Source organism: Protopterus annectens, chromosome 10.part0 (assembly GCF_019279795.1).
Source record: "Protopterus annectens isolate FY-2018-M chromosome 10.part0, PAN1.0, whole genome shotgun sequence".
NCBI classification, from domain to species: domain Eukaryota; kingdom Metazoa; phylum Chordata; order Ceratodontiformes; family Protopteridae; genus Protopterus; species Protopterus annectens.
In genome coordinates this window covers 95,573,931-95,601,391 of record NC_056744.1, presented here as the reverse complement: position 1 = coordinate 95,601,391, position 27,461 = coordinate 95,573,931, and the positions used below count along the sequence as shown (strand labels likewise).

The 27,461-nt window shown below is 36.6% G+C and overlaps 1 protein-coding gene across 1 annotated transcript in view; it reads left to right on the top strand.

Annotated features, from left to right (window-relative positions):
• The window catches only part of BAHCC1 (BAH domain and coiled-coil containing 1), a 1,784,093-nt gene that overhangs the window by 1,259,358 nt on the left and 497,274 nt on the right, over positions 1-27,461 (top strand). The window contains exon 11 of the mRNA XM_044085068.1: positions 22-942. Within this exon, the coding sequence (XP_043941003.1) occupies positions 22-942 (921 nt within the window). The remainder of the gene's footprint in view (positions 1-21; positions 943-27,461) is intronic.

Sequence of the window (27,461 nt, the reverse complement as noted above, 5' to 3'; positions counted from 1 at the left end):
TTTTTATTATTTTATCTTTAGATTTGCCTCCTGGTTACACCTACCCTGCTGCTGGGATGGGATACAAGGCTCCTTCTCCTGATGTCATGCACTCAGCTGACCCAGCAGATCCTGAAACTTTGCAGGCAATTTCTTCAGCTGCAGAACCAGAACAGTCTCGGACTTTCTCCCCTCTGGAGAAGGCTGATTGTGAAGCCCAATCTTCAGGGACTTTGGAGGAGGAGGCTAAAGAAGACGAAGAGACAAAGGAAGAGGAAGAAGAAGCAGTGTTGAGTAGAAATTACTTTGTAGGTAGCAGTGAGACTTCCCAGGTGGAAAGTCCAAGTAGTCACCTTTTAACTACAGAGAAGCAGTTCCTAGAAAGTACTTACCCACAACAGCAGGAGTTGGACAGTTTAACAGAAAGGATTGATGAGCACATTTCTGACTTGATTGAAAACAAAGAAGACGACTTGGAATGTTTGAGGCACTCCGATTTTGCTCAGGGAGATATTACTGAAAATGGAACTGTGGAGGAGAGGAAACAGGAGGAAGATGTCATACTAAGGACGCAGTCATCTGAGATCCTTAACAGTGAGGTACTGGAGAACTCACAGGAACTCAGTTCAAATAGTCTTGGATTTGATGGTAAATCTGAGGCTGAAAAAGACCACCTTATGAGTATAGATGAAAATGACAGGGTTATGTTCAATACCTCAGAAACAAACAGTGGGTCCAATTGGGTGTGGGACAACACAAACAGTTTGGATATGCTTATATCCGCTAGTATACATTTGGGAGATCTGCCTTTTTCTCATCAGGCAACTGTATGTTCTTCACTGGCGCACATTATACCAGTGAGCTCAACCTTTGGCCCTAGCTCAGGGATTCATGGAATCGCTCTCTTAAGTGAGCTGGCAGAACTGGACCATCAACAGCATAGGCGTGAACAAAACAGTGAAGGTAAGAAACACTTTAGTTTTCTTGAGCATGCCCATGTGTCCTAGAAAACAGAGAAGCTACTACAGCCTGTGTGATGCACTTCACTTATGAACGTTATTTCCTTTAATCCTTTTATGCTACTGATGTACTTACAGAGCACTGGCTAATGTGGGGGTATCTGGACTTCACCACTACCGTTGTGGCCAAGGTCATGGTTGAAAACTGATTTGCTAATTCTGTTTTTAAATCTGAACTGAAATGAAGGGGATTACTTTAAAATGTAGGATAAGGTTTATGGATTTGCAAAGCTGCTACAGTTCTCAGAATGTATCTGTTGTGTTTTTGTAGAAGCAAGACTTTTGTGTTTGAATCCAGATAACCACAAATTTTAAAATGGGCTTGGAGTTCCTCCTTCCTAATCTTACATGGTCTTTTGCAGAGCCTTTTCATTTTTTTACCTGGAATGGTTTCTGACTGGGAATAATTTCTCTTGTTGAAACCGTTCTTCCTTTTTTCTTTTTCCCGATCCCTTCTCCATAGCTAAACTCCATACCATTGTTATAGTTTGACTGTCCATTTTTAGTAACATGGATAGTAGATTGTGGATTTCTGCTGGTAGAATTTTGCACAACGAGAAAGTCACTTATAACCTCCTTTTTAGACTGTAATATAGTGAGCACAGTTTAGACAGGAAATACTGAAGTATGAAGACTTTTTATCATGCTTAAATGCATAGAAGAATGAGTAAAAAGGAATGTTAAGGAAATTAACTCTGCTATTAAATTCTTTGCATGCTTTTTGTTTTATGTTTGGCAGTTTTGTAGCACTGAAAACATGAATGAAATTGTCTTGTATGGCAGAGATATCGTAAAGTGTGGTATAAATGGCTGTTGCTGATTATTTACAGTACAAATGAAATAGTGGTTACTTAACCTTGATTTGTTTTTTTCTAGTGAATGTGATTTTTCAGTGCTTGCCACCGGCCTGTTTCCAATCCTTGTGCTGTGAAATAGGTAACTCTAAAAATGCAGGAGTGCTATAGAAACACACCATCATTAATCTCTGCCTTCCTTCATAGTCCTTGCACAGTGAAAGGGACACATTTCGCATAAGTAATTTTTTGCATTGTTTGTAAATTGAATGAAAGGAGAAAAAGTTGTCCCTAATTTATGTCAAAGTACATATAACCTGCACATTTCTGTGTCGATTATGGTAGTGAGCTTGGGTGGGAAGTTGGCGTAATGAATAAGGTGTTTACCTTACAGACCCAAAGTGCAGGGTTTGATTCTCACATGGGGTAATTGGCTGGGCTTAAAATGGTCCATAAGGACAGTTAACCTAGTAGTAATCTATGAACCTATGATGAAAGAAGGCTGTATTGGTGAAATTTCAGATGTTCAAGGCATCTGTCAGGTGCTATATCCAGTTTAATTAGTATAATTATCTGTTTTGTCATAATCACTCATGTAATGGAAGGTGTTGTTGAAGCCAGGACCCCGCAGTGGTGTTGACGGGGGTGATTTCAAAGGCTGCAGTATAAATATTTTGTGGCCAACAGTGGGTTGAAGAAGGAATTAGTGAAATGTACATTTGAAGTTACCACCTTGTTATTTAGATGTTTAAGAGGTAGTATTTCAGTTTGACAAGTTATTAATGCTTTGCAATCCAACACCTGATTCCTTTTTGTTACCCACAAAGGTCTTCTATGGAAAATGGGACAAAAGAAGTAGGGTTACTGTAGCAACAGACTGATGACAGTTTAAAGAGATCAAAAGTATGTTATGGGCAATTGGTTAATAATTTTTAAAGTTGCTAACTAAAAGTCTTGGGTTTTGTTGTGTGTTTGAGAGCCTGATTACCTTTTTGTTCCATTCTGCCAGGCATATAAAATTTTAGATGTTAAGTTGTCAATCTCGCCTTCATTCTTGTTTGATGGGAGTCACTTCTTACAGAAGGACAACTGGATGTGCTCAATAGATCTTCAGGATCTATCACATCAAGATTCAAGGAGATTTCTCCTGGGGTCCAGTCATTTCCAGTTCAGAGCCCTGCCCTTTGGTCTCACTACAGCCCCAGAGTGTTCACCAAATGCATGGCAGTGGTCACGGCTCACCTAGGTGTTTCGTATCTCTCTCGACTGGCTCCTGTCAGCCACCACCAGGCATCAGCTTATACAAGCCAGAGATTACACAATAAACCTTTGTTCTCATTTGGGCATCTCGATCAACGCCAGTCTATTACCTTCATAGGCGCAAACTTAAACACTGTTCGGATGTCAGCTACCCTTACAGATCAAAGAGTTTCAGACATTCAGAGTCATGTCAGGATCATTCTGGCCAACAAGAAAGTACAGGCCAGAATGGTTCTAATTAGGCCTCATGGCTGCGGCCATTACTCTTCTTCCCTGGCTCGATTCTACATCGCCTTCTTCAGTGGATGCTGTTCACACAGTGGTCATACCAACAACCGTCACCAGATTCTGGTGACACAGACTTGCAAAGATCATCTTGCTTGGTGGATCACATCTCCTCAGGTTCACCAAGGCAGGTACTTTGTACCCCATCCCCTATAGCCACTGTCACCATGGATGCCTCCTGATCGGGTGGGGGTCATTATCAGGCAGGATGGTTCATGGGGTGGCAGCCGTTCGTTGAGTACCATCTGCACATAATGTCCTGGAGATGAGAGCAGTGCTTTTAACGTGCAAGCCCTCAACGACTTTCTTGTCCACACAGACAACATGTCTGTAGTTTGGTATATCAACAAACAGGGCGGAACCAAGTCCAGACTATGGCAATGATATCCCTGGGAAAACCAACATTGTAGCGGACAGATTGAGCAGAGCTATTCTCATGCCTCACGAGTGGTCTCTCAAGCAATCTATAAGATTTTTCTGGAATCCATGTTGCGATCTTTTGCTACTCCCCAAAACAGCAAATGTCCAGACTTCTTCTGCCTCTTCCCTCTACCAGGCCATCCCCTCTGACCCAGGGGCCCCAGGGGGACTTCTTTGCCTTCCCTCCATTTTCCTCTGATCCTCAGGTTATCCAGAAAGCTACCGTTTGAGAGCCAAATTGATTCTCATTGCCCTTACTGGCCTCGACAAGTTTGGTTCCTCCGTTCCTCCATCATCACCTTTTGGTGCAGCCGTGGCATCTGGACCCAGTGCCAGATCTTCTGATTCATCAGCTGCACCGTCAATCCCTTCTCTCAACCTCACAGCATGGTTGCTCCACTTCCTTCCTTAGCCAGGCTTCCTTTGATCTCTAACCCAGTTAGAGACATCATAGCTAAATCCTCTACCAGGAGGATTTATACAAGCAAATGGAAGCGTTTCTCTTATTGGGCTAAGGCCAAGAATATTGATCCTTTTACTGCCCCTGTTCAGGCAGTCCTGGACTTCTTAGCAGAGATTTTCATGCAGGCTCCTACTTCCACAGTCAGAGTTCAATTGGCTGCTATTTCCAATTTTCATGTCGGTATAGCAGATCATAATATTATGTCCCATAGGCTCTGCAGGGCTCCTCCTCCTCAGTGGGATCTAAATTTAGTGCTGACATCCTTGATTCTTCCCCAGCTGTTTCTTGTTCCTGAAATATCTTTCTTGGAAGAATTCCTAGTGGCTATTAGGGTGTCTGAACTTCATGCTCTTTCGGTTTATTTGGTTTTCACAAAGACAGAGTATCTTTGAGAACTAACCCAACCTTAAAGAACAATTTGAATCAATCCATTGATCTCCTGTATTTTTTCCTAACTTCAGAGATAGAGCTGAACAAAAGCTACATTTATGATGATGTCACCGTCAACTTAGATATTATTTGGACAGAACAAAAAATTTAGAAAATCTGATCAACTTTTTGTTTCCATAATAAAAAGGCCTTCTGTTTCTAAAGTGACCTTGTCCAGATGGCTTTCTTGGTCATCTCTGAAATTTATCTGCTCAGGCAGCTGTGCTCAAAACAGCTTTTCAAGCTAGACTTCCTTTAGACACTATCTTCACACTTTTGTTTCCCATTACAAATTGGACTTGGCCTCAGGGACAGAGCCAGTTTGGCTCTACAGTCCCAAGAGTTTGTTCCATTGTGGCCTGGACAGACCTTGTTAAGAAACTGTTATGCTGAAAGACCATTCAGACCTGGTCCTTCTTCCATCTGTAAGTTTGCATCATGGGATATGGGGATTTATAGCTGCTAACACACTATATTCCAGTTAAATACTTCTCATCCTCAACCTGCTTCTATTGTGAAACATTGTAACAGAAGCACTCTTACCAAAAATGCTTAGTCATACAATAGTTTAACATGTGGATAGCATTGAACTAATGTCAAAAATTCAAAATAAGTACTTTTTGCAAGCCACACTCACAAAAACCCCAAATTTATATGTACCAGCTCCATGGTTGCACAGAAAGGAGAAGGTCACCAAAACAGTGATTAACGAAATCTAGCAATCTGTTTCTTCTGTTTTTTTCTTGCTCTTGTACAACTGAGTATGTTTTTTTTCAGAGATGTCAAGCAGCAGTCATATATGGGGAAGCCCTTCAACCCTAACAGATGAGGTTACCATCTTTTTGAGTAGGAAGATCATTAAGCTTATTCCTTCTCCCGCCTTTGTTGTCGTAGAATCTTTAATAAATTCTAGTATTTTCAGCATCCTCCCATCTATGTGGGGTTTGTAATTAGGGAAAATTCTGGCAAAGTTGCATAATTAGTCAAATATACAGCTTTTGAGAATAAGCATAAAAAATATTTTAAACATCTACTCCGAGCTACACACTCTAGGGACCTAAACCTTGTCACCACAATAAACGGAACATGCTGGAGGGATAGATTCCAGTCCCAGAGACTTCCCATACTCTGGAACAAGCTACCTATCTATATCAAACAAAGCTCCTCATTAGCACTCTTCAAGAAAAATCTTGATGATTGGATGGGAGATAGGAAATTCACCCGGGGGATCACTTCTGTGGCTCTGCTTGACAGGGGCACAGGAAAATAATTTTCCTGGTTGGCAAAAGCTAGGGTACAGTTTGGCTAGGCTTATATAGGCCCTAGGGCCAGTAGCCTATTACCTACCTATGAACCTATAATGTTATGGTGACACAAAACAGGAGCTTACTGGGGATTTGACAGTCACCAGACAAGAAATGGATATTACCATGTGCATAAGACATGCTTGCCAGCAAAAAAGACAGAAGGGTTAGCCAGGAGCTAGAATTAATGCATATGTTTAGGTGTCATAAATAGGAAGCTGCCACTGTTCATATCATTAGCAAATCTTCTGCAGTTCTGTATCGATTTATGATGACCACATCTCAGGAAGGGCACAAAACAGATGTAATCCAAAGAAGGCTATACAGATCTTATGTTACAGTGATGGAGTCTGATAGACCTTAAAATATGCTCTATATGGTTTGAAAGATTGTCAGAGGGAAGGCTTTGCATAGGTACTGATAAATGGTCTGCAAAGTTTATGAAGGTATTGTATTTTAAGTTAAGAGCATGACATAATGGAGAGAAGACTCTGGGATAATTAAGTGGAAACTATAAATGATTGCAGGCGGTTGGAACAGTTTTCTCAGATTGGTGGTAGGTACATTGACAATGAAGTATTGTAAATATGTTTAGCAGATGTGCAAGGCATAAAAAGAAAGATGGGGACTTACAGATTTGTCTGCAATATAATTTAAGTGGCAAAAATGCGTAAACTAGACAGATCTGATATGCTTTCAGTGTTGTTGCTGTTTTTCTTTCAACTTTTCCCGGTTAGGGGTTGCCACAGAGAAACTCCCGTCCGCTAATGAATGGCAGTCAATTTTTATGGTGCCGAGGTGCCAGCCTGACGCCTAACCTTCAATGAAGGCACGCCCATTCACGCATGTCTTTCGAACACCACTCGACCGCGGGGAGAACATGCTGACTCCACACAGAAGGCACTCCAGAAGAGAATCGAATGGGAGAACCTCTTGCTATGAGGCGACAACGCTACCGCTGCACCACCGCGGCTTTAATATGCTTTCAGTGTATGAGACTAAATTCCTTGCATCCATCCAGTACCCTGAGTGGTTTTGACTTTACAGTCATAGAATGACCATTATTAGTGTTCAAAGTTCCCATTTATCTCATTACTTACTTCCTAATTACTATTACAGATTAACAAGATACAAAGTGAAAACCAAAGTAAGTAACAAGACAATGATGTTTGTGCAGTCAGCATGCAGAAACAGTAAAAAAAAAATGTGCAATATTTATAATATAAAAACACAGATCAATTGATAGTCAGTGCCCTGAGTAAAGACAAGACAGTCCCCCGTTCTTCTTCCAAATAGTGTGATGACTTGCCAAGTGACACAAGTATAGCTCAAGTTCATTCAGCACAGATAGATCCAGTTGACACAAACATACTCAATAAACTTGGTAGTAGGTACAGTCCAAGCCACTGACCCACATAAACAGCAGCACAGACATTAAAAGTGGAACATAGTTCTGAAATGATCGCCAGATCATCTGATCATGTCAGTGACAAATTCTGCTGAACACCTCTGATGACTGCTATTAAAGAACTTAAAAACTTAAAGTGGCCTTCCATGTAGTGGCCTCTGAATACTCATAAGCATTGCCAAAAAAGTAACAAAGTAGAACGTTTTTCCGTTGTCTAAAGGTAGACATACTTCCATCATGGAAGTTATATGAATTATACACATTGTACAGGAATTATGCAAAGGCAGAAGTTCTTTTATCGACCATCAAACAAATTAACAGATGTGGAAGCAGGAAAAACAAAGTAATTTGCAACAGGTACACTGCTGTAATGCTAGGTTGCCAGAATAGACTTCAATGGATTAAACAAATGACTCAAGTAAGAATAAAAACAAGCAACTTGAAATATCAGAAGAATGTCCTTATTAGGTAATAATGAGTAACTGGCACTGTAAATGTGTTTGTGTGAAAACAGCTGTCCGCTGCCAACTTCAAGGCTTCTCCTGTAACTTGGGTGTAGCTATATACCCCAGTGCACATAAAACAATTACTTGACTATCAGTTTTGGCCATTATTTTAAAAATCATTGTGTATTGTCTTCTATGATAGTTGTCATCATTTTAATTTAGTGAAGAAAATTACTGAATAAGAATGGAGCAGTGGTAATGTTAAATATTTATCATGCAATGACCATAGTTTCATAGTTTGTGTGTACTACATAGAGGTCACAGACCATCAGTATAAAGGCTCCTAATTTTAGGAATGAATTGTACTCCCAAACCAAGTATCTAACTTATTCTTAAAAAAACAGTTAAATAACTACTCTGCTTGATATACACTGGCAGCCTTTTCCAAGACCTAGCAGTGCCAGGAAATATAAATTTAGCTCTCAATGTCATTTTACATTTAGGAGCATAGAAAGTGTAATTATACTAGTGTGCCGCATATCAATATTCAATAGGAGCCATAATTCTTCATCATGGAGAGTACAGTTTGATAAACATAATCTACCTCGTAGACATCTTATTGAATATTGATTGCTTTTTCTAGGCATGCACTGTAAGATAGTAATTTACAATCAGTTATTCTTTTCGTAAAATTTCTTTGGACCCTTTCTAATGATGACATATCACCTTTAGAATAGGAACAAAAAGGAAAGTTGTATTCAATAATGGGTCTAACAAAGGTGAGTAATACTTTTACTGGGAAAAAAAGTCAACAACCTAGGCTGAAAATTTTTAATAATAATATTATATGCTTAGACTTTGCTTTAACAATACAAACATTATTCTTATATCGTAAGTCTGCATTGAGGATAATCCAAAGTTTTTGCAGGAGTATGCCAAAAATACCATGGATACACAGAGCTGGAGACCAAAGGTTTAATGATGCAAAACCGAACAACAAGACAAACTGACCTAGGCTTGGCTTCTTCCCAATATGAAACAGGACTTCTTCAGACCTAACATTTAAAAGTGCCTCACCCCTTTTATATACAAACCCACACAATTAATCAATTAAACAATGACAGTCACCACATTAACATTTTTAAAAAGACATTACATGATGCACATTCAGTATATTTAAACACACTAATATATTTCACAATGAATGTTAAAAACATAAATACTATAATAAATATGTATAACTATTATATTATTCTATGTGTATACTATATTTATATATGTATTATCCTAAAATGTGCTTTAATTTTAAAATAGGGGCTATACTTATACTTTCATTTATACCGGGAAAACAGGCGGCATTCAAACTTAATTGCCATTCCAATTCGGCAATATCTAGATGGACATCCAGTACTCTACCCTGTCCATCTTTAATAATTTGCTGTATAATACAAATTTTAAAAACATGCCCCTGGTTTTGATTTATATGCCTAGCTAAGGCATTAGTCAACCTAGCATTTTTGTATATCCAGCAAATGTTCATGTACTCTATCTCTCAACCGCCTACATGTCTTCCCGATATAAAATGCCAGACACTGCTGGCACTTAGCCAAGTACACTACATTATGAGATGAACAATTATAATGTCCCTGAATCCAAATATTATATCCATTTAATTTCATACTATTCCCAGTAGTCATAAAATACTTAAAGATGTTACACCTGCTACATTTAAAATTCCCTGTAGGCCTATTATTAGAGAACTAAATCTTGGATTTCCCATCTCTAATATATTTTTAAAAGACCTATCCTTTCTGAAGACATGTCTGGGACTCTTCCCCATTTTTTCTTCTGCACTCTTATCAATTTTTACGCAATCCCAATTTTTTGTAACCACTTGAGTAACCCAATCGGCATCTTGTTTATATGTGATTACAAAAATCAACCTATCATAAATATCTACTTGTTGTTGGTGATTAAAACTTATGTCTTCCCTGTCTTCACATGAATTTTCATTCAGGATAGCCTTATTTATCCCTTCCTTTCTCTTTCTAATAATTTAATCTCTCACATTTTTACATAAATCATATGGATATCCTTTCTTATTGAACATACCAAAAATAAATTCTATCTCCTTTAAAAATTCTTGGTTGTTACTGACCATCCAGGCAGCCCTCACCATCTGACCTTTAATTATAGATTTCTTTTGATGGTGAGGGTGCCAACTATTGTAGTCTAAATACGAATTTGAAAAAGTTGGTTTCCTATAGATACCAGATGTCAAAGTTGATACATTCTTGTCAATTTTTAATTGAACATCCAAACAGGAAATTTTATCCCCACTATATTCATATGTAAAATTTAAAAAAACTCACTGTTTGATTAATATATTCAAAAAATGTTTTCAAAATATTCTCATCCCCTTCCATGCGGTAAAAATATTGTCCAAAAATCGTGTATAGTGCTTAATATGAGGACCAAATATACTTGAAAAAATGTATTCCTGCTTCCAATTTGCCATTACATAATTTGCATATATGGGAGCACAGGCTGCCCCCATAGCTACTCCAGTTGTTTGCTTATAATAATGTCCTTCGAAAAACAAAAAAATATTTACCAAAATAAATTCCATTAGTGTAATGAAAACATTTATCTGGTCCTGGTTATATAACCTAGTCTTTAGTAATTGGTATTCTAACCACAATAGTCCCTCCTGATGGGGTATCATTGTAAACAAATTAAAAACATCTATCGTAACCAATTTTGTAACTTCAGTGATCTTAACCCCATTTAGTTTCTTTAAAAAATGCCAGGAATTCTTATTAATGTAAGAAAAGCTCTTCAGGCCTTTTTGTAAATGGTAATCTAAAAATTTACTAATAAAACAAGTCTTACTACGTTTTCCATCAACAATAGGTCTGAACTTCAAATTACTCAACCCCTTATGATTTTTTGGTATACCAAAAATATTACTTATCATAGGGTATTCATTTCTTAAGTAGTTATGGGTAGATTCATTATCTGACCTTGATGTAGCATATCGTCAAGCATTAAATCTAGCCTGAGATATGCTATATGAATCTCATTAATGCTTACTTCAGTGTAAGTGTCCTCCATTAACATTGTAGTCATACTATTAATACAGTCATTTTTATCCATAACTACTGCACTGTTGCATTTATCCGGCTTCATCACTGATATATCGCAGGGAAAACATAGTAATTTGCAACAGATACACTGCTGTAATGCTAGGTTGCCAGAATAGACTTCAGTGGATTAAACAAATGACTCAAGTAAGAATAAATACAAGCATCTTGAAATATCAGAATGTCCTTATTAAGTAATAATGAGTAACTGGCACTGTAAATGTGTTTGTGTAAAAACAGCTGTGTGTTGCCACCTTCAAAGCTCCTCTTGTAGCTTGGGTGTTACTATATACCCCCGTACACACAAAACAATGACTTGACTATCAGTTTTGGCCATTATTTCAAAAAATATTGTGTATTTATTTCTATGATAGTTGTCATCATTTTAATTTAGTGAAGAAAATTACTGAATAAGAATGGAAAAGTGATAATGTTAAATATTTATCATGCAATGATCATAGTTTCATAGTTTGTGTGTACTACATAGAGGTCACAGACCATCAGTATGCAGGCTCCTTATTTTAGGAATGAATTGTTCTCCCAAACCAAGTATCTAACTTATTCTTAAAAAAACAGTTAAATAACTACTCTGCTTGACATACATTGGCAGCCTTTTCCAAGACCTAGAAATGCCAGGAGATATAAATTTAGCTCTCAATGTCATTTTACATTTAGGAGCATAGAAAGTGTAATTACATCCTTTAGATGATTTACTTGTTTGCCGCATATCAATGTTCAATAGGAGCCAGAATTCTTCATCATGGAGAGTGCAGTTTGATAAACATAATCTACCTCGTAGACAGCAACATCTTATTGAATATTGATTGTTTTTTTCTAGGCATGCACAGTAAGATAGTATTTTACAATCAGTTATTCTTTTCATAAAATTTCTTTGGACCCTTTCTAATGATGACATATCACCTTTAGAATAGGAACAAAAAGCAAAAGTTGTATTCAATAATGGGTTTAATAAAGGTGAGTAATAATTTTACTGGGAAAAAAAGTCAACAACCTAGTGCTGAAAATTTTTATTAATAATACTATATGCTTAAACTTTGCTTTAACAATACAGACATTATTTTTACATTGTAAGTCTGCATTGGGGATAATCCAAAGTCTTTACAGGAGTATAACACCAAAGGTATGGTCTTAATCTGGTCTGAAAGTGCCAGAGTACATCACAACACTTTTTGCAGAATGATATGCAATCCATGTTTGTTTAGCCATCCAAATACACCAGCAATGTATGTACGAGTTGAATGCCATAAAATAAGATGAAGGAAGGTAAAATACCACAAATTTTCATACCATCTGCATATTTGGACACCCAGTAAGAAACATTAATAGATAATAAAGACATCACATAGTTAACTAATACAGGTCTGAAGACTGAGCCCTGTGGTACCCCAGCCCTGTGGTACTGATCTCCTGGAATAGTATCCACGGACTTAACATATTGGCATCTAGTTGTTAACCAGCATTTCATCCACTCAATAATATAGAGATTCATTTTTTGTCTTACTAAAATTGTATTATTACAATGTGAGGGATGCTGTCAGAAACCTCTGACAGGTCCAAACATACCAGTGCAGTGTTGACCGTTTCATAAATTTGTAAATTCTTTAGAGTTGAACAATTGTTAATGAAACCATGTTGATTCATATGTGCAAGGACAAAGTCATTCCTGCTGTTACTTAACAGGGAAAATATGCACCTTTCAAAACACTAGCCTAAAAGTAAGGTCAAGCTAACTGGGCGAAGGTTGGAGATAACATCATATGCACCATTCTTGTATATTTGCACAACATAAGCTGACTTCCAGGTAACTGGAGCTGCAGTGTTTTCCACCGTCATGTCAAACAACTTGGTTATTGACTTTACAAGTGGTCTTTAAGACTGCCAATAAGACAGTCTGGTATTAAGCCAGACCCAATCAAACTATTCTTTTTGACCCTATGTATGGCAAATTACATATATCTGAAGCCTTGTCAGTAACTAAAATATTTACCAAATGATTTCGTGTGATGCAAAATAAACATTCAGTAGTTCAGTAGTATCTCCTTTGACACTAATGAAAGACACCCTTGTTCACTATTAGATCTGTTCTGTTATGCACATTCTTGCAAGTATTAACATAATTGTAAAATCTCTTTTGGGCAACATGATTTGCCACTGAATCCTCATATGCAGTATTAGAGGTCCTGTTAGACCTAAGTTTTTACATAATTTGTTTAATGTTCCCTTAGCACTAATAGACCCATGCTTTTTGTATGAACTGTACTTTTTCTTTAATGGTCTAGTCAATTTCTAATTCCACCAAGGAGGCTGAAGATGATTTGGACTAACAAACTAGTTTAACTTTTACACAGGAATTCTCAGTTATTAGACAGGTTGTTTTAAATAAAGCTCTTACAGATGAAAGTCAAAATTCCAATCTAAATTGTATATGCTATGAATTAACTGGTGTTTCATCAAATCTTTACAATTGTAGATATTTGTTACACATTTACAATGATTAAAGGATAAATTTACAGTAAAGTCTTGGGCATAGTGGTCTAAAGTGCCTAATGGAGGGAGGGATCTTATAAAATGAATGCTGGTACTAATATTTGAAAGTAATAAATCCAAAGTAGATCCTAGGGCCTTTACTTTTTAATATCTTTACTTATCAGCTCTATACCTCCTATCCTCGGTTATCTTTAGTGCAATATGCAGATGACACTATAGTCCTCACCATAGCCACCTCTCCCTCTAGGCTCTTCGCAGCTACTCAGACATCTTTTAACTTAATCAAAACATGGCTCTCCAACAACCAGCTCATCCTTAACTCTAAAAAAACAAAGCTGTTACTCTTCCTACCTAAAAAAAATCAACAATATTAAACCCTCCTTTTCCATACAGTCCCTTAATAACCCTCCCATTCAGGAAGAATCCAGCACTAAGCTCTTAGGCGTAACCATAAACGTTCAGCTTAAATGTGACTCACATGTTAATAACTGTATCAAAAAGACTCATTCAAAACTAGGGCTCCTTTACCGTAACAAGAAATTCCTTACCTCTGAAGCCAAGGTTACTCTCTCTCTTACCTACTTTCTACCCAGTCTAATGTACAACTCTGAAATTCTCACAAATCTTAACTCAACACTCCTGACCAAACTCGAATTTATCTACAACAGAGTAGCTAGATTTGCTGCCCAACAAACTTACAAATCCCATCAACGTCTCTCTGTAAAACACCTAAACTGGCTTGAATTACCCCATCAGCTTCTTCTCTCTCAGCTCCAGATCATCCATTCTATCCTATACCAGCCTTCCTACTGCCCAGCACTATCCTCTGTCATCTCCAATTATTCTCCCTCCAGACCTCTCCGAAGCTCTAACCAAGACCTACTACAAGTCTACAAACCCAAGTCTGAATTTGGATGTAACATGTACAGCTGTCATCCCACTATTGCCTGGAATAGGCTCCCACTAGAAATCAGGACTCTAACACATCCCAAACAATTTAAGACAGCCACCAAAGAGCACTTTAAAAGTCACTGGTCCTGCCACTGCACTCTCTCTCCTTAACATCCCCTACTTCCCATACTTTAATCTACTTTCTGCCCTTAACTCACTCTTCTCACTAGCTCTCAGTAATCTTCCTTGCCTACTCTTTCTACTGTCTTCTAAAACTTATTAAGCTGATCACCTCAGAAAAACATTCTATAGTAATTGTCTTGTCTTCATGCAACTACATTATGATAAAACTGGGTTTTTTTAACCACTTACCCCAAAAACTATATTCATCTTAGTGACATATTATTTCTTTTTATACATCTCGAAAGAGCTTTGCTATACTCCGGATTATGCTAATTTATAACGAAAATTGTTTATGTTGGAGCTTTTCTCCCCGGGCCTCCGCTGAGAAAGGGCTGTTCAGCTCTGTCAGACAAACCCGGTCAACAAATGTAAAATAAATAAATACATTCTGGTTGGAACATCTACCGTCTGTGCTGGCTTTTTTCATGACATCACATCATGGAATTCATGTTAAAAGAAATCTAATAGTATTTCTCAATAACCACTGGTTATGCTCCTGTACCAACCCTGACTAACTTTTATCCTTAACTCTTATTTTCAGCCTAAATCCACTACAGTCCTCCCTACAATGCCTCTATATACTATGTTTTGCATATAAATCTATGTTTCCATATATATTATTGTTATTGTTCACTTTGAGTAGTATAATTATGCACATCTTCTGAAAAAAAAAATTTAGTTTTTAATTAATTTCTGTTATAATGTTTATGTAACAATGGCTGCTTTTTACTTTTTAAGCTATATTAATTTTTGCATGTTTTCCTGGAGCTTTTCTCCCCAGGCCTCTACTGAAAATGGACATGTATCCAGTTAGACTAGCCCGGTCAACAAATGTAAAATAAAAAAATAAATAAATAAAGTGGATATACTAAACCTCCAACTTATTTTTGACCACATTAAATGCATTTTTATTTAATAGTTTTTTTTCAACAAACCCTGAAGCTGGGTCTGTATCATGACATAACGGTAACAAAGGTAAGTAATCTTGGGATGCTGTGGATTATTTCATAACATTTAAATTCATGTTTAAGCGGTGTACTGTTGATGTACTGTACTGTTGAGGATGTATCTTAATACGAACAGAACATTAACTTGGGTCATTTCAAACTACTAACATTTATACTCTGCCTGCCAGTTGTGTTCCATTCATAGTAGTTTTTTACTTTGATATGTTTGAAAATACCTTTGATGTTTCTGTAACTGGAGAGAGTCTGTTCATTAAGCATAGTAACAAGCAGCAGATCACCTGACAATCACCGATTACTAAAAAATTTGTGTCATCCTTCACAACTGTTACCATATGGGAGCTCATTGTGGTGCATTCTTGCGTTAACATTTCTCTGAAGTCTCAGTTATTGCACGCCAACTTGTCCAGACATTCTGTCATCTTGTACTTGCTTTCCATTTTACCTTGCATCTATGCTCATACTTGTCAACCTCTCAGTGCAAGAAATCTACACAAAGCCTAAAATAACGGGGGGATAAAAGCCCATAAATAGAGACAGATTTTAAATATTGCGGGTATAAACTTAGAAAGTTGCTAGAACAACAAGATTTGTAATACTGTACATTTTCTGCAAGATATGTCTGAAACTCAATTGTAAGTCATCATTTAGTGACTTTAATCCTCAGTGATTTGCCAGAATACCACAACTTTTATGAGGAAAATACCAAAAATATGACGCAAACATCTGGACATTCTGCAAAAATCTGAATAGTTGAGAGGCATGGCCCTCCTGTTGCATCGTGTGCATGCTCCTCAAATTAATAGGGTTTAGCTGTGTTCTCTTCTTTATATGCTTATTCCAGAGTTTCGTTCTATGCTGCACACATGCATTGGTAGCTTTTGTCACAGTAACTTCACTTGTTGTTCAGAGTAATGAAGCCTAATGCAATGCATCCCATTGTTGATAGGGCAAACTTTGAAAATATTGTTATAGCTATTGGTTCCATTTTTCCATAGAGCACTCCTTTGTATACTGTCATTGCACAGTTTCTGTATATATTTTGTTTCATGATTCACTGTTTTGTTTTTATTAAACAGTGAGCATCAGTGTTCAAAGCCAAGGCCATTGTTAGAGTTTCTTTCCTATTCTTTCAAACCTTTAGTCTATTAGTGTGCTCTTACTTGCAGAAGCCTGTCATCTGTAAACAGACCCATTGATCCTACAACTTATGTTGTCTTCTGTGAGCAGTATTAGGGACTGTCTTTAAAGTATGGTATTTTCCTCTTCAGCTAGCCTTATTTCTGTTCATAAGTGTACACTGCATATCATACGATTATGTGTCAAATAGATCCTGACTCTCCTGAATGAAAACAGAAGTTGTTACACATATACCCTTATTGTTTTCTCTCTCTTCTAGGAATGTGATTATTATTAATTTTACTTCAGGCTTTTGTACATATTGTATATTGTTTATTTTCTTGTTTAATTGTTTTTATACTATTTATTAACATAATGTATTAACTTGTATTAGTATTATGAAAAGAAAAGAAAATTTTCCTGAGTAAAACAAAAGTCAATGTAAACTCTGCAGTCCTGTTGTGTTTCAGACTTTTTTCCTCTGCTATGTAAATGTATAAACAAACATCAAATTATATTGTCTACCACTGAAATGCCATTACAGTAATGATTATTGTAATACGTAATGTCTGTTTTGTATTATTAGCAAATTATATAGTTGAAATTAGTTTTTAATTTTTTTGATCGCTTACTATTTAGACTATGTTGTTTTACTTTTAGTTTTGTTTTCAAACTGATATGCTTAGATCCCTGATACCTGTATAAGTTTTGAATTGAGCTGCACTCTTTCTTTCCCTGCACGCAGAAACATTGAGCGTAACAGCCCTGAAATAGGACAACATATAGCAGTTTTGCCTTCTGTCACTTAGAACATATGACGCGTTAGATGAGGGTGCTTTTATCCATCATTTAAAATATGCATTTCCAGTTGTAGTTCATGCAACTTCCTACAGGTCCAGTAAATTAAAAGCCATGTTATTCTTATGAAACCCACTCACTTTATTCATCTTTTGTCAGTAATGGAACAGCATTGTCAAATTCTTGATAAGTCTGAGGTGCCAGCCATATCTCAGGTCTACATACCACACCTGCACACTTATCTCTAAGCTTTTCCTGATTGTTTGTCCTTCTCTTTAACAGTCCTCAAGATTTGCACTGTAGAACCAAATTTTAGTGTTAAGCCTGTTCAAAAAAATAATACTGGCCATACCATATTTTAAGCTAGAATTTAGTAGCAAAGGCCCTTTTATACCAGGGATTCTGTTCTTAGTACCAGCTGTTAGGACAGCTAGCACCTTTAACACACTGGTATTTCAACTGTCCATCTATCTTTTTTTTGGAAAACAAAACAATCTTACTTTAACATAAACACAAATAGCTGAAAATAAAATCTTAAGATGGCTGCACTTTTGAGTAGGCAGCTTAATTTCAGCTCTCCCATTATGAAAACAGAAACTCAGAAGAGAGAGAGCCAATGAACTCATCTTTGGGGTAAATTTCAGTAACTGGCTAGTAAATACACTACCTGGATGCCAACAAAAAAGAAATTCAGAGAACCTGAAAGAAAATCTACCACAAAAGGTGGGGAAACAACATTGAGTGGAAAGAATTCTGCTGCTGTTCAGCAAAAAGCACTGCAAGATCCAGCTTTGGTGCAAGACATGACTTTCAGTAACCTAGAGGAAAAAATAAGTCAAATGAAATCAGAGCTGATTAAAATAAATGAAATACTGATGGAGTGTATCAACTCAAATTACATAAGGCTGAATAGAATGGAAGAAGCTTTAAAAGATATTCAGATGAGATGATAAAACTGCAGTAGCCTGAAATCGAAATGAAGAAAAGGCTGGATGAATATAAGACTACTTAAGAAGAGATGTTTCAGAAAATAATAGAATTAGAGGACAGAGCACGCAGGGAAAACATGAGATTTCCTGCTGTACCAGAGAAGCTTGAAGGAACAGACTGTAAATTTATGAAAGCACAGATAAGCAACTGGACTGGTATTTCCACAGCACGAGCTGTTAATTGAAAGGGCACATTGTGTATATGCTCCAAACCTGACCGTGAGAAAGCAACCTACACCTTTAATAGTAAAGATGCAATTCTACCAGCAAAAGGTGTTGATTTTCACAAAACGGTGGTAGAAGAGCAAAGTACTAAAAGTGGGAGACAGTAGACTGAGGAAAATGATCACTCACTGTACACCAGGCAGAAGAGGAGTCAATTTATTCGACTAATCAGGGAATTTCGAGAAGCAGGTGTGAGAGTCAAACTGCTGTGTCCAGCTATCATTAGAATATTCTTCCCTGGAGGGACAACATCATTTTTTGATGCAGAACATGCTAAGGAGGAAGTACAAAAAACGTTTGTCCAACAAAATGTGAGCTGTGAAATGGAAGGGGATTTTGCTTCTTGTTCTGGTAATAAAGACCACAGGGAGACTGTGCAGGTGAAACCTTTTCCAGTGTTTCAACGAATAATGGTGGAGAGACAGAAAAAAGCACAAGAGTTGACTAGAAGAACCAAGAGTACATTGGAAAGAAAGCAGAGACTGGGTTTGGGAGATGGAGATAAACAGGAATAAAACCAGCAGCTTAGAAATTGACAAATAATTGTGGGATTTTACAGCATTAATTATATTTGTGAAACTTGACAGAACAAGAAAACCTGAAAATATTGGATTTTTTTGACATTGTTAAACTTGTAGGGGACTCTAAAGCATATGCTCTACTTAATGGGATTAATGTTTAAAGGAATCCTTAGGAGAGGGGAAGAGGAAGGAAAGAGTTAACTTTAAGTAAAACAAACTTTTGTTCTTAACAGTAATATTTGTATAGTGCATGATATCTGCATGCTGTAAAGTAAAATTTTCTCAGTTATTTTCAAGTGTAATGGGGATACTAAAGTAAACTGGTATCCCTGTTTTTTTTTTCTTTCATTTCTCTTTCTCCTGATTCAGTTTTAAGAATTATAGGCACTGTAGTGTAAAAAAAGTCTGTTCAAAAGAGTACAAGAAAAAATTATGTGCTTTTTCTCATTTTGCATAGGGGAATGAATGGATTAAAGTTCTTGGCTTTATCAGTTAACACATTTTAAGAGAAAGCAAATAAAAAAGAACATTAAACATAGTAGCTCTTCTCTAGCAAATAAATAAATACATATAGAAGCAACTGTGTATCTGGTTCTCATGTCTCCATGGAGACAATCTGATAAAGAGCAATAAAAGCAGAGTACTTCTTTCAATGGCTAAGAGATAATGTTTTCTGAAAGCATTCAAGTGTTGTTCTCATTTTGGGAGAGCAATCAAGATGAGACAAAACCAGACAACACTTAGTAGAAGCACAGGCTGTGGAATGTGTCTTAGCATGGATAACCTTCCTTTAGGGTTAACGTAAGTCTATGAGTGTGGCTGTCAGTTTGGGACAATTGTTCCTGTTAGGAAGGTAAAACTTCTATATTTGAAGATGTACATGGTTTTGTATGTTAATATTAAATTAATATGTTTTTGGGATGCATTTGTGTTTTTGTTTGAGGGCTCTCAGTAAAACAAAAAGTTTTGTAAAATGCAACTGTGACGATGTGAGGTATTGCCAGCTATACCATGAGAAGTAGGGCAGTGGATGTGTAACATATGCCAGCACAGCTAGCTGGAATTTTGTAAAGAATTGTTTGTCATTTGTATATCAATTGATTTGTACAGGTGTTTGTGTTGAAAATGTATTTGTAAAGCTACTTGTGATAAAATGTACCAACAGTGTGCCCTACTGGACAGAAAAATAAATTTACATGTATAGTGTAACTGTTTAAATGTATATATTTTGACAGAGGATACTGGAAGAGAAGAGGTTAATCTCAATCCACCTGACTTTGGAAAATATTAAGAAATTAAATTACTTAATTTAAGCCATAAAACTTGTATCTTACCGTTCTCATCAATGCAGCCAGAGACGAAACGTTTGTACTAGGAAGCTTCCTGCATTGTCATTGGGGTGAACTAATAGCTACTCTGGAAGGGTGGAGGTTTGAAATAGTTTTATGACTTCCAGGAGCTGCAGCAGATCTTAGCAAGGCTGTGTGTGTGTGTGTGTGTGTGTGTGTGTGTGTGTGTGTGTGTGTGTGTGTGTGTGTGTCTGTGTGTTTTGACACGTTGGTGCTTAATCCTGGTAGTTTCAGAAATGGGGGATTGCATTGGGAACCAGAAGTCAGATGATCAGATGAATGTGATGTAATTTTGTAGTCCGTCACTAAGAGCAATGTTTAATACTAGGTGAAACTGAAGTCTAAGAGCACTCTGTTTTTGTAACCTGACAAAGAACCTACTTCATTTTGCCTTGCTGTAGTAAGTAACCAGGGAATAATAATTCTTTAGATCAGTCAGGAAAATATAGTGAGATTAGTTAAGTGTTGTGTTTCTGTAACTGTGTGAACTTGTCCAGCTGTGCTATTTTTTTAATATTTCCTGTGATTGAAAGTCTGGTGTTTGTTGTAAATAGATATTTAATATTTTCATTGTCTTTTATTATTAAATATATTTAAACTTTTCATTGTGGCTGGTCCTTCAGAGAATATTTTAACCTTTGAGAGTACTTTTATGTATTGGTGACACTGTGGCCACTCCTGAAAGCCTGGCTGTTTGGTCAGCATTAGCATATGTATTAATATTAATTTCAGCTAGTATAATTGGGTACCCTTGGAAGAGCCTTAGAGTAGCCTGCTTTGGGGTGTCTGGTGGCAGTGTAACTACCTTATAGTCTGGGCAGAAGGGGGGGCATAGCTAGTAAATCTATGCCAGCCTTTCCCAGGTATGTTTGTGTATGTGTGTGTCTCAGCTACTTCGAACAATGACAAAATGCACTGGCTTCACAGTGAAGAGTGGTGGAGAACTTGGCTTGGGCACTCTTCTGAGGTCTCAACTCTATAGATGTGCCAGTGGGAGTCTTAATGGGGACCTGGAGGGAGATAGATTATGAAATTCAGACCCTGGACTGAGTGTGTTCTCTGTGTGCTGTTAAGGGAAGTTGTGCTTGATGGAGAGAGAGCTGCATCCAGAAATACTGGGTGTATCCATTTATTTTCCAAGTGAACGTCCCATCTCCAGTGCCAGTGGAGAGGATTCAGGCTTCTTGATTGCTGGCCCAGAGTGGGGACGTCACAGTGACAAAGACTCAAATGGGTATGACAAGAAACAACTGTATAAAAGATCAAGGCACAGGTGAAAAGGAAGAAATCAAAATTGAACATAAAAGGATTGAAGAACAGTACTGTAAGAAAAAAGAGAAATACAAATGTTGACTACATGTTTGCTGTGGATTTACAATGCCAGCTGGATGAGAATTTAATACACAATGAAAACAGTGGGATTAATAAGAGTAATGGTGATGAATATCTCTCCTTCGTAACAATTGATAGAACAGATGTTACTGTATTAGAAGCTGAAGATTCTTCAGAGCTGGTCAGCAAAGATATTGTTGTAATTGGAGATTCAGTTATTAGAGGAACTGATACATGTTCTTCGTGTTTCACCGTTGCAGTCGTTACATTTGGGCAGCAGATTACCCAAATGTAATGACTGCAACAGTGAATACATTTGAACATCTACATTTATGGTAAGTGAACACAACTGTACTTTATATTTGCAGAGAAGATAATGAACATTGAATAGTGTTATGCTTGCCAGGAGCAAAAATAGAAAATGTGAAACGAGCCTTAGAACGCCTTAATGTAAGGAAGTACGGATCCATTTTTATTCATGTTGTTACAAATTATGTCATCTGCAAGGATTCTCTGACTGTTTGTAGGGAGCTGACAGCCCTGTTAGATAGTATAGCTTGTACTGGTGTTAGGATATATTTTTCACAAATCACCTATAGAAAGGATAGTCAGGTCACTGTGAAAGAAAACATTTTTGGGGTAAATACCTACATGGAAAAAATTTCCTGTTTTAAAAAATGGAAATGTTTAGAGCATCCAAGCCTAGTTATGGGCACGTGTTCAGACAGGATGGTGTGCATTTGTCAAGGGAAGAGAATTTTTGCAGCAGATATTTTGCAGTATTTAGGATTTTTGTCAGGCTGAATATGTAACATTTCACAGATAGCAACATTTGATGCATCTCTGATGGTTATTAATGCTAGGAGTATTAATAATAAAGTTTTTTTACTGGAAGATTGGTATGTTCCCACAAGATTTATGTTTATGAAACATGGCTAAAGAGCAGTGACTGGAAACCAGTTCTGTAAGGGTATAAATGTTTTTACTGTAACAGATATTTTAACAAAAAATCAGATGGAGGCGTTATGATAGGGATTCAAGATAGTTATGAGACCTGTGATTATTACTTGTTCAGTGATAACACCAATACTATAGACTGTGTAACTGTGGCAATAAAGACAACCCTTGAACATACAAAAATGTTGGAGTGTATAGACCACCAAAGTCAAGTACAGATGACCTAGAAGAATTCATACATTTCTTGCATGAAACACAGGAAGAAAGAGTAATATTAGCTGGGGACTTTGTCAGAAACAGACTGGAATAATATTGATTCAGCAACGTTAGGAATGAAATTATTCACTACGTATATTCAGGAACAACAATTGCTTAAGACTGTAAAAAAAAAAAAAACTACTAGGGGACAGAACATACATTGTTTGTGCTCCTAAAGAAAACTTATTGTTACTTCAAGTCAAGTTTTGCCACCATTGATTTGCAGTAATCATGGGGTTATAAAGGTTAATTTGTTGCTAGATAATTCTGCCAAACTGAAATCTAAACCAATGCACAGAAGGTTAATTGCAGATTATATGGAAGCAAAACAGTCACTGTGTAAAACTAACTGGTGTGAGTTGTTCAGTGGAAAAACTGCAGATGGAATGTGGAAAGTTTTAAAAGAGAAACTGAGTGCAAAAAAATCAAAAAAATATTTAACATCAGGATCTAGGAATACAACATTCATAAGAACAAGATATCTGATTAAGGTGAGAGACAAAAATGTAAGAAATGGAAGAGAGGTTGAACTACAACTTTAAAAGCTGAAATAAACAAGCTGGACAAACAGATTAAATATAGTGTGAAACAAGATAAAAGAAAAATGTGAAGAAAATTTATATGAAGATATTGAGCATAATAGGCAACCTTTTTTATAGATACATAAGTTGTGGAAGGAAGACATACAAATTGATAAACTGTGTGCAAATTGTAAAATGTATTCTCAGACACAACAGATTGTATATATATTTACAAAATCTTATGCAAAACAGTTTGGCTCCACAAAAGGGTGATAAGTTATCTTAGTGACATCCAGGTAACCGCAGATACTGGAAGCAAATTAGTTTATATTAAAAAAGAACTGCGCAAACTGGATTCAGCAAAGAAATGGGAGAAGAAAGAATTAGTAACAATGACTTGAGAACACTTCAGCAAGAATTTATGGTACCATTATTTCTGTTATTCACTTGGTCATATAAATATGGGGAGATTCCTCATGGTTGGAGACATGCACTTATTAAACCTGTCTTTAAGGGAAAGGGTAGTAGGACAAACCCAGAGTCATATAGACCCTTAAATCTACATTTATGTTGTGGAAAAGTAATGGAGAAGGTAGTATTGGATGTGTTATTTTCAGAATTGGATAGGTTGGGACATGAAACCATATATCAGCATGCACATGTTGGAAATAGATCTATTACCACCTGTAACATGATGTTGTATAACAATGTAATAACAGCTATTAATGAAAAGTTGTGCTGTGATGTAATTTATATAGATTTACTTTCAGCATTTGACAGAATCCTACACAAAACACTGACCAGTAAATTAGTACAACTATTTATTGATGTACTTTAGATAAGATAGATAGCTACATGGCTTACAAATAGGGCATGGCAAGTATCATACAGCAACTGGACAGGTGAAATCCTTCATTACAGTCAGGGTGTCTCACAGGCTCTGTCCTAGGCCCTCACTTGGTAGACTGTATCTTTCAGACATATCTTTTTCATCTGAGGTGTTCTACAGTCTATATGTAGATGACCTGAAATTGGGTAAACTGATTACATGTGTTACAGATAAGGCATGTCTGCAAAATAACTTGACTAAATTGACCATTTGGGCACAGGAGAATAATATGCTGATAAATACATCAAAAATTAAGCGTATGAGATTTGGAAGACATAAATTGAAAGGTGAATATTTAATACAGCACACAGTGATTGAAACTGTAGACTCATTTAAGGACCTGGGTATGTGGGTTGATCCAGCTATGAGTTTTTCTAATCATATCAACCAATTGGTTAATGATAGTTATAGAACTATAGGTTGTAGAAAAAGATTTATAAAGTCGAAGGAATCAAAAATAGCGAAGTTATTGTTTGTTAGTTACATTAGACCCAAACTTGAGTATGGAATAACGATATGGAAACCCTATGAGAAAACAAGCATGAATAAACTGGAAAGAGTACAGCGGAATTATACCAAGGGGCATCCATGGATGTGAAAATTTGTTATTATGAAAGACTAAAATTCTAAACATGTACAGTGTCTTTTACAGATATCTAAGAGGAAATTTTATTCAGGTATATAGGCATTTAGAGACAACTACCTCTGAAAATGTTTGAAGTTATCAAAAAGTAACAGAGAATCATCAGACAACCTACCCAGAAGATTCTAAAAGAATAAGAAGTGTGCTAATTGGTTTTCTGACAGAGTAGCTGACGCATGAACAGACTACCAAATTACATTAACACAAGTACTACTATATTTATTATTATTATTATTATTGTTGTTATTATTATTATTATCATCATGGGAACAAGTGTTTTGGTAAGCTAGGAAAGCATTAATGCCCGTGCTTGAAATATTTGTATGTATGTATGTAACCTGCCAAACATTGGTGTGTGCATGTAACACAAAAGGTGGAACTAGACACAACAAAAAGTTGTTACAAATAAAAGGTGGGAATAATAGCTTTTCAACATAATGACCATTTCAGTGCTATCTTTAAATGTTAATGGTTTCAGAGATACATATAAAATAGAAAGACTAGTGAACTATATTTAAAAAATATAGAGTACAAACAGCTGTGCTACAGGAGACACATTTGGAAAGAACTGAACATGTGGATTTGATAAAGAAAGGTTTTCAGGACAGTTTTTCAGTGGAATGCTTGGGACAAAGGAAAAGAGGAGTACTTATATTAATTGCAAGATGAGCGCCAATAGTGATAGAAAAGGATAAAAAATATAATAATGATAGATATGTAGCACTAAGGGGTTACTGTCAGCGGAGAAGGAGAAGGACTGCACTGGCATATATTTATATTCTACCTAAAACTGCTTTAAAGAAGCTTAATACAATTCTAGAAGAAATAATCAGTTTTCAGCAGGGAATATTACTTATAGGTGGGGACTGGAATTTGAGTTGCAGCAGGGAAGATGTGTCTGCGGGGTCCAAAAGGGAAAAATATAACAAAGTAGGGTAGATTTTTGAAAAGAATTATGAAAATGTTTGGCATAAATGCAGTAATAAGAGTTCGGAGTGATTTACATATTCCCCAAGATAAAAAAAATGGTCTAGACTAGACAGAACTTAAATTTCATAGGAACATGTGCATTTAATTGAAAGTTTTGATACACATCCACTAACTACTTCAGATTATGTGCTAATAATAACTAAAATAAAGACACAGGGTAATGAAATAAAAATTAGACACTGGTGCTTTCCTATCTGTCTATTGAAAAGAGGAATTTAAGGAATCAGTTTGGGAAATTATTTGGGAGTTATTAGAGAAGACAGAAATTTCTTCTGAAAATATAGCTAGGGAGTGGGGTAAAATTAAAGTGGACTTTAAAAATATGATGGAAATGAAAGAGCGATATGGTTAGAAGCAACAAGAATTATTTAGAGGGGCTGACTAATGTTAAAGTATTGCAGAATAGGAGGAAATCTTACAGAAGAAGAGGAGGAGTGATTGGAGAATGCTAAGCAGAAAATAAAGGATTACCTTGACAATATGCATGAGTTTAGAAAGATTGCTGTTAAGCAGGTGTTTTTGGTAATAAAGCCAGAGCACAAAACTTTTAGCGCAACAACTCAGGCAACAGAAAGTAGAAACGGTCGTTGCAAAGCTTAGCAAGTCTATAACAAGAGAGCTTGTAGAGGTAGTAGGAATATTTCGGAAATTTTATGAAAGTCTGTTTAAAGCAGAGAAATATGGAAATCAAGAATAGGTACAAATGGAAATGTTTATGGAAGAATTAAATATGCCAAGGTTAGATGTGAATGAGGCTCAGTTACTAATAGATTAGGAGGAGACGAGATAAAAATGGTGAGGTATAACCAATTAACAGGAAAGTTCCCAGGAATAGATGGTATTCCTGTGGAAGTTTGGAAGCTAGGAGGAAAAAAACTGATAAAGATCTGGAAGGTTTAAGAGGAGAAGCACCAGCATCCTGGAAGAAAGTGGCAGTAGCTGTAATACCTAAAAAGGGTAAAGACCCATTAGATCCCGCTTCATACGACCCCATTTAAATCCTAAACCATGATTATAAAATGCTTATGTCTGTAATGGCTAAAAGATTGGCAAAGGTGATGCCAAAATTGATAGACATGGATCAGTGTGGTTTTGTGCAGGGAAGACAAACATTTGACCACCTTAAACATAACTTTGATCATCCAGAGGGAAGTTGAATGTAAAAATATACCACTGTTGTTGGTGGGTCTTGATGCAGAGAAGGCATTTGACAGTGTAAACTGGGAGTTTATGAGCAGGACAATGGAAATGCATTCCCTGATAAAATTTTAAGGCTGATTAGGAGAATATATGAGGGATCAGATGTGAAAATTTAAAGTGGGTGGGTTCATCTCTGATAATTTCCGTTTGAGCAGAGAAACCAGTCCTCTTTC